This window comes from Pyxicephalus adspersus, chromosome 3 (genome assembly GCF_032062135.1).
Source record: "Pyxicephalus adspersus chromosome 3, UCB_Pads_2.0, whole genome shotgun sequence".
Classification (NCBI taxonomy): Eukaryota; Metazoa; Chordata; class Amphibia; order Anura; family Pyxicephalidae; genus Pyxicephalus; species Pyxicephalus adspersus.
In genome coordinates, this window is record NC_092860.1 from 25762809 (window position 1) to 25778252 (window position 15444).

Here is a 15444-nt window from a genome sequence, read left to right on the forward strand (position 1 = left end):
AATGGCACCTTGCAACCTAGTCTCCTGGGTTGCAGGTCTGGGATCCACATGCAAAAGCACCCCTGCCCTGGTCTGTAACATACCAGTTCTGTATTAAATGATCTTCCAGTACAGGGGTCGGCAAACTTTTTGGACTACTAGGCCAATTCAGGAGGTCAAGAAGGCACACTAGGCCAGAAGAAACAAGGTGTCTATGGTATTTACAAAGGTATTTACAACCGTGACTGCAAGCGAGCAGCCTCAGTCTTCTGCTCATCCGCGGTGTAGTCTCTGTACATGTGTGCGTGCTTGGCATTGAAATGGCCCTTGAGATTCGACCGCTTGAAAGTGCTGTTGGTGTCGTTGCACACTAAACACACGGCTTTGTTGCCACGTTGGATGAAGAAAAATTTGTCAGTCCATTCGGGGTTGAAAACACGACGTTCGAGCTCAACCTTCCGGAGACTGATAGCTGCGCATTGCTTCTGCTCTTTAGGCATAGTAATTGGGGTTACCGTGCGGGAACTCGATGATATTGTGGGAACTCGCGATAACGCAACAATTCAGTTAGGTCAGATCCAACAATAAATAACTAGGTGGGCATTAGGCCAGACTGGAATACTGGCTAGGCTGTATCTGGCCTAAAGGCCGGAGTTTGATGGCCTCTGTTCTAGTACATCTATATGGTGCCTTATGTTAATATTAATTTAATTTGACAGTAAGTGTCAGTAAAGGCAGCTCATAGGCCATTATAGGAATAGGGCCTTCATTGTAAATGGAACTACCATCAACTCTGTTCATTTTATGACACATTGCATAGCAGAAAGTATTTACTAGTTGTTTTTTTATGTTATTGGAGAATACACTCTGTCACAAGGGATGATGCGTCTAAGTTGTAATAAATGTGCTGGGGGAGTTGACGGTAAACACCATTCGTTTTTTCATAATGCACTCAAGTTGCTTCTACTTTAGTGTCAGTGGAAGTAAAGTTGGTCACAAAAATACAGGTCTTCCATCTATTGTTACAGAACATCTTAGACCATCTTGGAGCCACTCATTATATCTCAAATGCACAGGCAAAAGAATGAGAGAATGCAAAATTGAAGATATTTTTCGAAGAAGTTTTACAGTTTTTGCAAGCAGCTAAGTTCTTTAGGCTTTTTCCATTTTTGTAATGTCAATGGGAAAAATAAAATTGTTTTGGGTTTGACAAGCAATGGAGCACTACCAGAAGTCATTTGGTTTCTCTTTTAATTTTGTGCATATACATAGAAGAAGAAAGATTCTCAAATTATCATTCATCACGAAAACCTAAAACTTCTAAAATAACAAGATATATGTGTATATGTATGTATGTATGTATACACATAAAAAAGAGGACTTTATCTTTGACATTTCTAAAAACTGTGTTCATTTCTAAGCACAAATTTGTAAGGAAAACCCCTTCTGTAATTACAGAATATTGTTTATTCATTTTCATTCACTTGCAGTGAGCAGTTTCATTGCAGATCTGCTTGTTTCATAAATTTACATCTGTTCAACACCCTAGGCCATTTTTTTCAATACACTGGCAATATGCCTTGTGTTTTATGGAACACTTAAATGTGTTCGTTAATGCTTAGTGATGCATTGCAATGCATTTTAATGCTTTTACAGCCAAAACACTAGGAGGGCCCAGAGAAATTGTTTCAGTGTTGTGTGCATGTAATATGTGTGTAATATATTGTCAGCATATACATCTTACCATTTGGTGTGCTCTAGCACAACCCCACCACTTCTTACATACCATTAGAAAGTAATTTGCTTTAGGTGGAGTAACGGATGTCAATTATTAGGTATTCTCTGCATTCTCTCAAACAAAAGCTAACTCAGCCATACAGATTTCTATGGTAGAGCTTCTTTCTTGGTGTTGGGCTATCACTTTGCCAGTCAGTCCCATTGTGTGTAGAAGGAACATTGATATAAGTTCTTGAATCACAGGACAGAATTGGCTATTAAACTGACAGCTGATGGGCTTCAGATGCACAGCAGAAACCAGCTGTCAAATGGACCTCACTGCAAGGGAGCACCAACAGTTTCTCCTAATACAGCATTGGGCTCAAACCAATATTACAGATTTTCTAAAACCCGAGACTAACAACATGCAATAACCTCACAGGTACTACAGGCTGACAATACCAACCCCACTAATACTGAGACTGATAATAAAAAATCTTGTTAATAGCAGAAACTAAGACATTGTTACAACATTTTGAGTTAGGAAACACATCCACTGAGTTACCAAAAGAGTGAATAGAAAGTGAATGATAAAAAAGTGGATCAATAAAAAAAACTTAATCATTTTAACCCATTTCTAACAGTCAATCTAGAGGAAGGTAAAAAAGCAGTGTGCTTTAAATGTATACTCTTCTGCACCAGAAGAATTCTGATAAAATGAGATTCTGTCTATAAGAACTCAAGCTCTGTGATTGGAGGGGAGCCCAATCATAGGAGCTGTCAAAATCACATGGCCTGGCTCCCCTCCAATTCAGCTGCTGATTCTGTGTGTGCACACTGCAGCCCCTATCTGTAATAATGGGTAAGAGGCGGCATTTCAAGTGTAATGGAGTGTGAATGGCATCATCTATTTATTCCATTATGAATATACCCGTAGGTTTGTTCTTAAGTTGAATTTGTATGTAAGTCGGAACAGGTACATTATTTTTTATAAATGCAATTAGGACAGATGTTTGTCTCAACATATTATTAGACAGCATGGTGTCAGTTACTGTATAAAATCCTCACTATGAGTTAATCAAAAAGCAAAGCAAAAAAACTTAAAACTTTATGGCACCTAGCCATTCATTAATTTCTAAAGCAAGCTGTGCTTTAATATGCAAAAAGAAATAACTGCATAGTTTGTCATTATTGAGCTGCCCCCCCATCAAGCATCCGTCCTGCACACATATGAGCAGGAAAGCCCCGTTCATATCTAGGAGTCGTCTGTATGTCAGATGTCCCTCAGGGACTACCTGAACTCATAACTTTTCCCCTAAATGTAATGTTGATTTGCTTTAACGTGCTAAGGAATTAACTAACATTTTGTTGGGTTAAGGAAATTCTTCCATCAGAACAATTGTTGGGAAAACTTGCCCTCCCGACAGTTACATACACCTAAGTTTAAGGTTTGACAGGAGGGGATCGTTTAAATGTTGAAATGTATGGTGTTCACCAGAAATTATAGGGCTCTAGGATGAAGGCAATGTTGTATCAAGATCCTTGGGATGAGATCTGTGTTGACCAAATAGCCAAGATTAGAAATACAACCATGTAATGTGGGGGTATAATGACATCTTCTAGAATATTACTAGCATGTGCTTAAAAAGAACATTATTATGAAAAGATTTGAAGCACATTCTGGTTTCACACCAGGAGTGTCTATGCACATCATTCATCACAGTCACTTCTGCTGTCAGTACAATGGTGTGCCAAGCTGTGCAATGATGGCATTATTCCTGTTTGTATAAAATCATGACTGTGGCAGTCACCCACTGATAACGTTTGTTCATTGTATGTATGAAATATCTTTTGTCAAAGTGTTGTCAAACTTTTAGAAATCATTATTAAAAACTAAATTACTTATTTACTTATTTTTTACACATATTAACTGTATTACAAAATCCAAGTCAGCTGGTAACTGGGCATGGAAAAGGACAGGGTCAGATCTAGGTAGATTTGTATGGATGAGAGGGGGGTTAAAAAAAAGAGACTGTCTATTTGGATTTTAGGATAGAATGGCTGTGAAGTAGCCAATATAGCATGGTATATTGGTTTATAGGAGATTCAGTAATTTAGCAGAATTTCTTGGAAGTAACATTAAATGTGTGTGTGGTCGCAGGAGAGTTAATATATTGGTTTGGAAGCAGCAGTTTTCTCTTACACACATGCTGTCATGGTCTGCAGTATAGCTAATTATTTCTACAACAACTATGGTGAGCCGTGTGATTCCCAAATGAGCTCATATAATCCACAGTTCTGGATACTGCAGGGTGGCAATGTTTTGTAGCAGGCTGGCTATTTTATTTATCATTTACATATAATCTCAATGCAGTAAAAAAACAAAAAACAAACAAACTAATTGTTTTACATATTCTAGAACAAAGTTTTTTTTTATTACAAATGTAATGAATTATATAGTTTGTTAATAAATCTTCGGTCCATTGTGTACCCCCAAGTATGCGTAAATAGCAATCAATCCAGCTTGCTAGCTCCGGCTGTTCAATGATTACATTATCTTATATAATATTTCAATTTAATACTTAAAAAAATGTTTTATGGCCTTTCCTCTAGGGTAAAATGTTGTTGTACACATAGTTTTTAATAAAATGTTACCTACCAGAGTGTTTTTTTCACTAGAATGAAGTAGGTATTCTATAGGCTTTAGACATAATGTAACTCTTATTTATTTATTTTATTCTACGTCATTCCCACTATTAATTTTAGGCTTAAAATGCCTGTCCTATGGTTCTTCATAGCCACTTTCCTATATCGGTGGTTCAGGTTCAGGAGAATCAATGGGTGCAATGGGTCAGAAGGAAAAGTAACATGCAGTCCAGGGAAAAAAAGTGCAGAAGTCAGAATTATGTAACATATATTGTACAAGGGTCGTAATAGTAAAAAACATTCTAACATTTAATGATCTGGAGTATAGTGAACAAGACCTCTATGATTCATTTCACTAACTCAATAGCACAGCAGTGCCCACTATGATATTTTTCAATCATACCAAACTAACCTACATACATACCCTCACTAGTGCTTAAAGAAACTAGTCATCTTTTATCATCTTCCCCACCTTCTTCAGTTCATTTCATTGGACATCTTATGTCCCCAGTTAGTGCAGACCTGCACCTGAAATACAACAATCCTCTCAGGCTATCCTCTGAGAGATACCATAATCTACAGGTGCAGGTATTTAGGCCAAGAAAAATTGCTTAGTGGCCTGTGGGCCATATTTTGGACAACCCATTGATAGCCACTTGATTGTTCTTCAAAGCTTTCATGCTGTATGCTAGCCCAAATTTTTTTTGAAGATACAAAGAATGATTTTTGAATAATCTTTGACTGTTTTATAATTCCTAATCAAAATGATTATTAAGTTGCAATTGAAATATACTTAGTAATTGTTTAATGCAACCTTGTCAATTCCTTTTGATTATTTGCTCTTTGAACAGTATCAGAAATCTTTGAAACTGCAATTGCCCTTTGTGCCATATGATCATTTGTACTAATAACAATTCTCGTAAATGACTATCAGCAGGAAATAGAAAAATCATTTTGATCTATATATCCCATTTTATCTGTCATCATAATTGATTTTTAGCAAAAAAATCTGTGATGTTCCACATGTTCAAGGACTATATTTTGAATATTTCTCAAATTGTCACAAAATTGGCCACTACATGACTCGGGTCACAATATATCTAAACCACGATAAGCAGTATTAGATTTTGCTTGCAGTAGTGCTTTTGGTAAAATTTTAATCACTCATTTTGTTCCCATGAGGATGAGATCTTCATTCAGTATGCAATGAAAAATTGCGCTAAGGGTGAAGATCCAGTCAGCCTGAAAAATGTAGAGTGGAGAAACATCGAGGGAATGCAGCCTACTTGTCCAGGGATTATATCTAACCTCCCTGCAATCATAAAGACATCATTATATTATGTACACACACAATATATATCCCCTCCTATTGTGTGATACTTCCCCCACCTCCTAGATTGTAAGCTCTTCAGGGCAGGGTCTGTATCTGTCATTTGCAACCCCTATTTAATGTACACGAATATGTTGGTGCTAAATAAATCCTGTTTAATAATGTGTAATATTAATGTGTGTAAACCAAGAATGATCAGTTAAGGCAGATGGTCTGTTTTCCGATAACAGCCTTCCTCACCAGGACTGCGTGCTGTTCTCTATTTACCCACACACTTTGTATTGTGACATTTTTTTATTATGGTATAATGACATTAGTTTGAATAATCTGTTTACTAACTTGTTTTCTTTATCACCAAAAACTGGTTTTGTGGTGGACCTGTGGCCAGCACTACAAACAATTTAAACTGGCATTTACACCATGGAACTGGCACTCCCGGTGCATACCAGCTTTATTGTTTTAAAGAGCACTCATGGAACTCAGAAACTATTGGCCAACAAACGTTTGTTCAGGTGTAGCTTGGAATGCTGTCATTTTTCCTTCTTTTTTTTAAACAGTATCACTGTTGATTATGCATGGAGTAAGGCATCTAGGGCAGTGGTCCTCAACCTTTTGCACGCCGCGGACCACTAAATGCACGGACTCCAATCGACTGTGTCACTCAAAGGGGAAGAAACTTCCCCCAGAGTGACCTCATGATGCCAGAACCCACCCACTCACCCGCTGGGACTTGGGGGTGGGAGACCTCTGATCAAATAAAAGGAACACTGCTATACTACAGCTTTGCCTGGAACAAAAATTCAAATACTGAACTATTTTGTTTTTTTCTGCTTTACTGGAATGTACCTTTCAGACCTTGAATCTAGTTTGATCGCACTTTGTTTGCACCCTTCAGCTATCTGTTTTCCTTACCTAAATATGTCAAAATCCTGTTTTTCTGCCATGGCCTCAGCCAGTCCTTGACCTTTTGTCTTCTTTTTTTGTCATATCTACTCCTCTGTTGACTCTTAAAATCATGTTACCACTTGTTGTCACTCAGGAACTGTCACCTATCATACCTAATTTAACATTCGGACTTTCCTCTCCTGGACCGGATATGATAGTACATATTGTTATTGGGAAGAGACAGATGTGCATTTCTGTATTGTAACTTTGTATAATACTTGTGCTTGCCATCTCAATATGGCTGCTTTGCCTCAGATGACATCATTGATCATTTTTATGTTTTCTTGTTTATGATCATTTGTAATTCACGCTTAGGACGTAATAAGGGGTCTTGCTCTTTAAGTTCATACTTTACTAACTACTAAATCTGTAAATATACAGTGATATCTTTAAGCTACATACACACGTGCAATTTTTGTCGTTGGAAAGGATCTTTCACGATCCTTTCCAATGACTAACGACTGCACAATGCATGAACGAGTGCTGTACATACAGCACCATTCTGCTCTATGGAGAGAGGTGGGGGAGAATGACGAGCGGCACCCTGCTGCATGCTCTCCCCCTTCCCTTACATTAGGATCGGCGACGGGCGCTGTACACACGCCAGATTCACGTCCGATATCGGCCCTGAGCCAATTATCAGGCGAGAACCATTGGACGTGTGGGAACATGCCTAATTCTTGACATCATAGGGTTAGATGAAATGCAATGATTTTGTATTAGTAAAGTAAAACCTTGATATATATTAGCACATGGAAACTAAAATTATTTTTGTGTAATGCTAAATCAAATTGATTTTACACTGCCTTGCTACTCTTCATTACCCAAAGTTTATTTATGAAGTTAGAAACGGTTTTCTCTAGTTGTTTGCCTTTTTTACAATTCAACTACTTGTTAAAACTTAGGAATTTAATTTTTCTAAATTCCTGTCTTCTATGGTTGTTTTGGTTGCTGTTATCAACCTCTAAATAGTATTTTAGAAAAGATTTACAGAAATCATTCAGATAAATATTGAAATAATAAAAAATGCTAATTTGAGTAATATGTTTCCATCAGCCTACCATATGATGTAAATGATTTTGATGTCATGAAGGTGAACTAGGTCATCTATTGAAGAATTTGTAATTATGTTCTAATACATTTATCTAATAGTGCTCATCTAAGGAAAACTTAGATGAGCACTATTGCTTATCTAAGGAAACTGTCACAGGGGATCTGTGCCCTCTTCAGTGTCACCCATCTTGCACTCCCCTGCCTAACGGGACCAGCTCTTCTCAGGCGTCCCAGTCCCTGCTTATATCTTGGTCCAGCTCATATGACTCCCTGTTAATGCCCCTTTGCCTCAGAGGACTAAAGTGTTCCGCAGATGCACTCCACCTGCTGGCAAACATGCGAACAGCACCTGAACTGCCTCCTCTTCAGCACTCCCTCTGGTGGTGTGTTAGGATATCTGCAGGTCACATGGCCCCATCCATCACATGACCTTATAAGGAAGTTGCCTGAACAAGGAGTTCCTTTTGGCTTTTCTCCCAGGTTCCCGCGATTCCAGTCTGTGTCTTCTGTTCCTGATTTGCTTGTGTACTGACCCTGGCTTGACCTCTGACTATTCCTGATAGCTGCCTGCCCTGACCTTTGACTTGTCTGACCACTCTCTGTCTCTTCTCCAGCACCACGCTTTGTTCCTGGCTGTCAGCAATCACCTACCTTGGCGGGCACGGGGGCCTCAACCTGGCAGGAGTGTGCAGCACAACATCCTCACCTCTAGAGGTGCTGGAGAAGACCGAGCTGTTGCTTAGACTCTGAAACCAATGCATGTCTTTACTTACTGGGCTGGTGACACAAAGGGGTCCATCACCCTGCCCCGTGGCGTTGTGACAAAAACCTTTGAAACTCTCAGGTCAGGGAACCCCTGGTGACGGACCTGAGAGACACAAATTGCTCATTCTTCAAGAAACCCCTAGCAACCCCTGGAGAAACCCAAAGATCCCACAGATCCCTGCTTTAGAAACATCGAGCTAAATGTTTAAATTTAGTTTTGCAGAGAGTGGTTACAGCAAGTTTTGACTTGTAACTAAATTCTGGCTGTAGAGACACCATAATGAAATGATAATCCATGTTTATTATCTTTGTATTTGCTGTCTCGCTCCTAATCTTTCCAAACCCAGTCGTTATTATCTGATATTTACCAGCATTGTTTTCACTTTTCAAACATCATTGGTAAAACAATGGCAAATTCATGCAAACTAAAGCTAAGTACACACGTCCAATGCTTCTCGTCCGATAATTGGCTCAGGGCTGATATCGGACGAAAATCTGGTGTGTGTACTGCACCCGTTGTCCATGGTCTGAACGACCGTGCTGCGGATCCACGGACGACGAACGACGAACAATCCTAATGCAAGCAAAGGGGGAGAGCGCGCAGCAAGGTGCCACTCCGTCGTTTTCCCCCTCCCCTCTGAACGGAGCAGAACGGTGCTGTATGTACAGCACTCGTTCTTGGATTGTACTGTCCTTAGTCGTTGGAAAGGTTTGTGAAAGATCCTTTCCAATGACAATAATTGCACATGTGTACCCAGCTTTAACCTGTCTGGATTGTCAGTTTCTTAAAAATAGTAAACAAAAGGTTCCTTTATAATTTAAGGTACAGGACAACCAATTAGTTTTTTGTTCACCAAAAATTAGTAGGTAGGAAGAAGAATCTCCTTCAGTTTTTATTTTAGGTTTTTATCTTGGACTTCATTAGAAAGATGTATTCTCACTTCCTTTGCTGCTGACAAAGTTATGCTGGACAGGAAGTAAGGGTAACTCTTCACGAGTAACACTAGTAGTAGAAGTAGAATAGGAGAAGGCTGGAGTCCCTTTCCATTTTTTTGTCAAATCATCCATATACTAATCACTACAATGATCCCTCAAAAACACAAATGAGAATTTTGTGGTGCATACCAATGGTCACATCATATAAATCTGATCTAATATTTTATAATCCAAAAAAACATATTAGTGCTCACTGTTTTCAGAACATTTCTTTGCTAGGATTCCATGCAGAGTAACAAACTGGGTCTGATTTATTAAAACTCTCCAAGACTGGTAAAGAAAGACCATCATGGGTTAACCCGGGTGATCCAGCAAACCCGGTGTTGGTGTCTAAAGAGGACCTTCGGGTACCATTACCTCCGAAACGTTGTGTCTGTGTATTTTGTGTATTTTACTTTGGTCCTGTTATGAAGGTTTAAGGCAATGGTAGGAAATCTCTCAGTTGAAACACAAAGACAACAAAACAGTACTTAAGTGTATCAAACAATATCAGAAAGTTTTACTGTTTCAAAGTCTAACACCCATTGGCTTTTAGCTGAAGTTGGACTTCAAATCCAGAAGAAAAACTGAATTGCATTATCTACTTTTAGATTACAAGTTAAACTCTATTAATTTGTTTAGTTTGCAAGTTTCTCTCTCCCTTAATGAGACATTGTATTCGTTATAACACTTATAGGCTGAAAATGAGACAATATTTACACTTTGCATTTTTCAGAAATGAGTTTTATTTATAGGGCACCGGTCTGTCGTTTTTATCATTTTGCAAAGTATCTCATTAGCAAAATTGTACATTTTATGGTTCTTAGTAAAATGGTGAAACTGTGCACTTCTGACCTCCACACATTTTCCAAATGTCTCCCACCTGCCTTTCTCTCCCCGAAGCGAAATTTTAATAATCAAGAAAATTTTGGGCCATGCTGTTGTTGGAAGATATTTTCTGTCGGTACAAGTCAAATCAGTTCACAGAGATTTCTCCAGAAAATTAAGTACTCTAGTGGGTTTGCATACTCTCGTCATGGTAATAATGTATCCATAGATGTCAAATCTTGTTCTGGTTTGGTGGAATGTGGAGCAATGTTCTGTGCTGCATTCATAAAAGTTGATGAATCTATGCAAGACCTTTCTATTGCATTTACTTTGAGATTATATAGTTTTAAAATATTGGCTCTGACATATATTTTTGTGTTTTTGTTGCCATGAATATTTGCTGCTAAATCATTTTGGTATTTATCTTCCCTGCAGGCTGCTATGCAGTCTGACCTGCTTGTTTGGCCATGGCTGGGTTAGTGTGATTACACAAGGTGAGGTCTGTGTGTACCTGGGACTGGTATGCTTTGATGAACTGAGAAAGACTGGGTTTCTGCTTGCAGCCAAATTTTAGCTACAAAGATTGGCAGGCGTAGCATTTTCCGTCATGCTGTAATACCCTGGGAGTGTCTGGGACTGTTATGAGGGTCCTATAGAATGAGGACAAGAATGATGTAAAAAAATATATGTGCTTAATTATACAGTTAATTCAGTAATCTTAAAAAAACAAGTCTATATTATTAGAATTATAATGTTTGATTTCTTTCACACATTTGCTTTTAAAAGAATGTTAAAATTTTCATTAAATCTGTATGCCAATTTTATTTTGAGACTTGCAGTAATTACCACTCCACCTCGCTCCCAGCTATTTCGCTCCTCATTTACCTGTATGGCAGCAGCTGGGTTAATTTTGTGCAAGTAGTTGAACTCAAAGGTGTGGTTGTTTTGCAGGTCATGGCCTTAGGCGGCCATCCGCTTTTACTGACCTAAATGGGGTTATTGGTAGAGGACTGGATATGGCGTGAAATGCTACTGCACAACAAAGTGTATGGACACCCTGGAGCGGCTAACCATGCAGTTTTAGATCGCAAGAGGCCCAAAGAGAGTTTTTTTTTTTTTTTAATAGTCATGAACATAGAATAAATTCTTAATCCTAATAGTTTTTAACGTTACACTTTAGTAATTTGTCAGTGCTGTGTATTTCGTTTATCTCAAAATCCTCTTCCAAAATCCATTATATATATATATATGTATGTATGTATGTATATATATATGTCAATGCAGAAAATCAATCAATGTAGCCCTGTAAACTTAGAAAATTTTTTGGACCTATCTAAATGTCACTGGAACAAGTGATCCCAATGAAAGATTTCCCCTCTGTGTAAGTGTGCCTCCTTTCTTTGTCCCTCTGTTCTAGTGTAAAATGTTGTATTTTCCTTCCCTTTTAGTCCTAATTTCATTGAATTAAATATACATATTAGGTATGCAGTCAGCAACAAAAATCTTAAAATGGCTCTAAAAAAATTTGTTTTATTTACACTTGAAACTACACGTAAACCCCAATATTAATGCTGTTTGGTCCTGTTTGATTTGTTAAATAAACTATTCTTTATCTTTGTGACTAAATATTTTATTCTACCAGTCTATATATTTGTGACTATTATCCATTACATTGTCCTTGGCTATGTTTTTTGGGACCACTGAAAAATGCCCTGCTAGGTAGGTAATGGACCAAAAGAGGGACAGGGTTCCAAAATCTTATCCTGCTTCTGTTGTCGTAAAACAAATGGTGATTGGTGGTGTCAACCTAGTACCAGGAGTGTAGTCAGAAAAAAAGATGTGGGGGCATGGTACTATCCATGGCAGGTACACATGCGCATCATTGTTATGAAAAAGTGCTGAACCTATGACAACCCTATGTGTCACAAAGGAAAAGAAAGTCCCCCCAGAGTGGTGTCATGATACCAGAACCCACCCACTCTCCCATCTCAGGTCTGAGCCTATTCCCGAATAAAGGTAGAGCATAGCATTCCCACCCGTGCCCGCCCCATTACACCCCTGCTTAGGACAGGTTGACAATAAAGAAATGACTGGCAAGAAATAATTAATAAAGTACTGGTAAGCTACAGTATATTACAACTTTGTTTTTAGGTTTAGATGTGCTTTAAATCCACAAGAAGAAGTCCGTGTTTTATGTCTTAAGGAATCTATCTTTAATTTTTAGTAAAGGATAGAGGTTGATGCTACATGCTGGCCGGATTCCCCAGAACTTTATATTGCTTTGACATCCATTGGAAATGATGTAATGTACCTTTACTAACCTTTGCCATCAAATAAGATTTGAGGATATGTAATTAAATTGCCTTCTTTCTTCCTTTCTTGCAGGTTCAGCATATTACGACAATGTCCGTCCCCTGGCATACCCAGAATCTGATGCTGTACTTATTTGTTTCGATATAAGCCGGCCAGAAACTTTAGACAGTGTATTAAAAAAGGTAAGCTGGTCCTTTGAGACCATTTGTAACTCTCAGTTGTTAGTTTTAACTTATTGCTGGTTATTGTTTTATGCCTGGAAAGATGCAAAAAAAATAACAGTGACGTGTTAAAAAATTGTTTTTGGATTCTGACTCACGTTATTTGGAAAGGGGCTGTAATAGCACTGGTCTATAGTACTAGTCTTATACAAGGTATCCCCAGTCTATGAACTGTGAAAGCATCTGACAGTTAAACATAGCCTTTGTTGTTTGCTGATACCTTTAATTACAATTTTGTAAGTTCTCCAGAGGTTGTTAGAGTTCCCGGAGCTGTGGCTGACCAACCTTTCATCACATGGTGCCTTCACAGTTTTGGGTCCAAAACCTCTTGGCAGATCCAGTGGCATGATGTTAACAATCTTTTAGTCTGTAAAGGTGGAATTATTAACCACCACTTAAATTCACTCAATGACAACCAAAGTAAGTGGCATTCTTTTACTGATTCCCAAACTTTTACTTTTTAAAGAGGTTCATTAAACCTGAAAATAATTTCAAGGGTTCCTGTGGAGTAAAACGGTTGAGAAATACTGCCATATACTGACACAAGGATCTTAATGCAATATAAACAAATAGAACTTTGGATTGTCCACCTGCAGCAAAACCAAATCTAATGGATCATCTAGGGTTACATCATAATCTGCAAATTAGAAGTAAAATTTCAGAGGCTTATGCAACTAGAGCAATTTTGCTCAATCAGGATTCTGTGGAACCCTAGGGTTTCTCCAAATGTCTCTAGGGGTTCCCTGTGGACCTAAAAGTTATTTAAAAAGTTTCCCCATAATAAAAAGTTTTCGAAAGGCTGAACTAGAATGAAATTTCAAGAAACAGACATGGAAATTTAAATAAATACTTAGTAAAGGAAAAAGCAACAGCCATGGCAAGATTGAAAGTCCTTGAACAAACAAAAGGAGAAACTTATGATCTGGGCTTTGTTACCCCGGCAGAATTGGAAGATCCGGTTGAACGCACCAGTGAATGCATTCTAAAGCATGATATATGCAATGCTGTGGAGCCATAATGCAAAGTGTAGGCCAATCTCTTACAATTACTATTATCACCAGTATTTTGTCTACATGACGAGACCTCTAAGCTGTAAAACCTACCCTGCTTCAAATGTGCTGTTCAAATGTGCTCACACAGCAAAACTTTGTGTGTTACTTTCTATCATCGGTTAGGTGATTCTCTGTGACAAGCCGAAATTCAAGATGAAGCTAGCAGAGGGCATTTAGACAACAACTGTCCATACCAGGGCCACCAAAATAAAAAGCTACAACTGCTTATTTTAACCTCATTTCTAACAGAACTTGATTTGCTTATGAAATTTAGAGGGTCAAATGTGAATGTGAGCTTTAATACGTGGGAATGTATAGTGTGTATAGGCATGTGAGAAATATTACAATATTTAAAAAATATTGTAATAATATTTTAAAAAGATTTATGTACTGTAGAGTTGGAGATTCAAATACTCTTTAAAATAAATCTAATACATACAAACCTGAAACTGGAACTTTTTTTTCTATAATGAGAATTAGATTTCTATTTGAAGAAAAAAGTTCTACATAGGTTGACCTTTAAGATGAATTGCAAACACCTAAAGTTTGCCATGATTAGTATTCAACATTATGTTCAGGTACATTTAATATGTTAATATAGAAATCACATATACTGCTTTCCCATGGAAGGACACCCAAGCCCAATGAAGAAACACACTAGCCAGTTAGGAGTGCTTCATATTTGTATTGCACAGATATTTTGTATGGAAACACATTGAAAAGACCATTGTATGGACCCTTCATATCATGGATAGAAGAAGCCTGTTACCTGTTAGCATGTCGTGGAGAACCCTTGCTGTCTGTGTGGGTGTAGTAGTCTCCTTTCAAGGACTATGAACATTGCTGGTTGGAGAACTGTAATTCTTCACTCAGCAAGTATTGGAAAAAATGAGAGAAAAATGCAGTTTTTGTTTGCTTCCTGAGCAATGTATTCTGTAAAACCAGTACTATTTCAAATATTTGCACACTATGACTTTCTCCTTTTAATTCTGATTTGAGAGTTTTTGTACATAATGTTTTTTTTCAACTATGGGTTTTGTATGACCAGTAAACAAAAGTTAATATTTACCTGCCTGTTTGCACTTTAGTTTTTTTACTGTCTGGAATTTTTAACCCTTTGCTTCAAATGTTAAGCCTTTAGTATTAACTCAGTATGGAATTTATTCCAGGTGATCTTTTAAATACCTATAGTGTCATGTCTGACCTTTCAACTGTAGTCAGCGGGGTACAATGGCCAATTGTGGTTTTTTTCTCACGTGCCAGCCCGCTCACTATAAAAGGCTGATTCTCAAGCATTTTGGCAAAGCAGTTTAGTAAGAGCTGATATAGTATGTGTAAGAAGAGTTAAAATATATTCTGAGCTATAGGGTGCTATATGTGTTGTACTGTGCTATGTTTGTGTGAATTGCAGCCTGCTGGGCTACATATTGTTATGCATCCTCCAACCCTTATGTTTACATTTGGGACACCTGACATATTTTAAGACAATATTATTTTATCTACATTATTTTAAAGGAGCTGTTTTTGTTGAGATCCCATCCAGGGGCAGTGCACACCTAGAGATCCCATCCAGGGGCAGTGCACACCTAGAGATCCCATCCAGGGGCAGTGCACACCTAGA

General features: G+C 38.0%; 1 protein-coding gene across 1 annotated transcript in view; it reads left to right on the forward strand.

Annotated features, from left to right (window-relative positions):
* RND2 (Rho family GTPase 2) overlaps positions 1-15444 on the forward strand; it is an 84878-nt gene that overhangs the window by 40222 nt on the left and 29212 nt on the right. Inside the window, exon 3 of the mRNA XM_072404019.1 lies at positions 12623-12732. Coding sequence (XP_072260120.1) covers positions 12623-12732 — 110 coding nt within the window. The remainder of the gene's footprint in view (positions 1-12622; positions 12733-15444) is intronic.